General features: G+C 44.2%; 1 protein-coding gene across 1 annotated transcript; it reads right to left on the bottom strand.

Moving 5' to 3' along the window:
- Window positions 1–474: 474 nt before the first annotated feature.
- LOC149187387 (uncharacterized) lies at window positions 475–909 on the bottom strand. The gene has a single exon (XM_089409652.1). It carries the CDS (start codon window positions 907–909, stop codon window positions 475–477), a length of 435 nt encoding a protein of 144 aa, XP_089265778.1.
- Between the last annotated feature and the right edge of the window lie 712 nt (window positions 910–1,621).

Consider the following 1,621-nt stretch of genomic DNA (forward strand, 5'->3'; position numbering starts at 1 on the left):
TCTATTCGCTTACACTGGATTTTCCTTAACCCAGGAAGTCGACCCTGAGTGATTCCTCCTGCTCCAGTTATCACCTTTTCCTTCCTAGCTCCGCTCACCTCGAGGATGCTCCTTTCTTGCTTTCCCTTATGCCTCCACCCGTATCCACTCCCTCTCACCTGCCGACCTCTTTTGTGCTACTGCACCATCTTTCTCTGTCGCCTGCACTCGCCATAATAGCCCAATCCTCCTCGACTTTCCCTTGTGCGACCTGATCCTTGTCCCATCACCATTCCGCCGTCACCTCCACCACCTCTGAGCTTAATATTATCCTTCCTGCTGCAATTTAAAATGATGCCCAGTCTACCTAACATACAGTCCACCTACTGCAATCTCTTGATGCAAGGTGGCTCATAATTGCCACCCCTCGTCCTTTTACTGTCTTCCCATCTCACCGCATTAACCACCCCGATTAGGGGTCCTTTACCCTTCTCTTTATTGCTTCATGGATTCATTTTTGTCCTGAGTGATTATTAGGTTGAGATTTTCCCATCCAAGTTTGTTCATGACTGTTGGCCAAATGCTATCCACTTTACTTTCTTTGCATCCCCAATTTGCCAAAAAGTTTGCTGCTTTGTTTCCTTCTTTCTTTATATGACTAATAATTTTATATTCAATGCACTTCAAGATGACAGCCATGTCTTGAATTAACCCTGCCGTCCTCCAGCTCTTGGCGACCTGTTCCCAGTCTTTCCCATTGTCAAGTTTCCTGAGCATTCTAGTTACTATCTGTGAGTCTCCTTCAATCTCCAGGTTCCTATATCCATTTCTTATTGCCATTTTAATACCTTGGTATACGGCCATCATTTCTGCTTCATTGTTGGTCATTATGCCTCCTTTGTCTGCGTACACCCATCTGTTGCGACCCATACTGTCTCTAAAGATGCCCCCAAAGCTTGCAAGTCCTGGGTTTCATTTTGAAGTCGCATCGAAGTTCAATTTAATGAAGTTTTCAGCTGGATATTTGAACTGTGCCTGGCTCTATGTCTGCGCTCTTTGGTGTCTTTCCTTCTGGGGATAGATCATGTTATATTCTATATTGAGGCTGGCTAAGATTCTTTTCTCCTCCTGATTTGTGTTCCATTCCTCCTCCTCCCAGTTCTCAGCCAGATTGGTTTCTCTCAATGCTCTTTGAATTTTTTCCCAAATCTTCCCTGGTGGATTATTTTTATCCCGAAATATCCTTTGATTTCATTCTTTCCACACAAACCATATAACAAATCCTACAGCTAAGCTCCATATTCTCCTTACTATGGAACATGAAAATTGGTCGTTTCCCCAGTGGAATATGGTCTGCTTTATATCATTCGGATCTCTGTTAGATTTTCCAAAGAGGTTCCTTACCTCATCCCATTGGTGCTGGGCATAAGGACAGGAGTTCAAGAGGTGCTCCTGGGTCTCGTTCTCTTGTTTACAAAGGCTGCATCTGGGAGGACCTTGAAAACCTCTTTTCTGCAGCTTGTCCCACGTCAGGATTCTCCCTTTCCCTACTAACCAAGCAAAAATTGTTACTTTCGGCCACCATTTATTCCTCCATATTTGTTTCCAGTCTATGTCTTCCTCTTCTCCTTCTTGTCGAGTG

This window comes from Pinus tabuliformis, chromosome 3_1 (genome assembly GCF_031772625.1).
Source record: "Pinus tabuliformis cultivar Carrire ecotype Pingquan chromosome 3_1, CPIR1, whole genome shotgun sequence".
NCBI lineage: Eukaryota > Viridiplantae > Streptophyta > Pinopsida > Pinales > Pinaceae > Pinus > Pinus tabuliformis.

What these genes read in the sequence shown, in the direction of transcription:
- LOC149187387 (XM_089409652.1), bottom strand. Translation starts at nt 909, where the DNA reads ATGGGTCGCAACAGATGGGTGTACGCAGACAAAGGAGGCATAATGACC.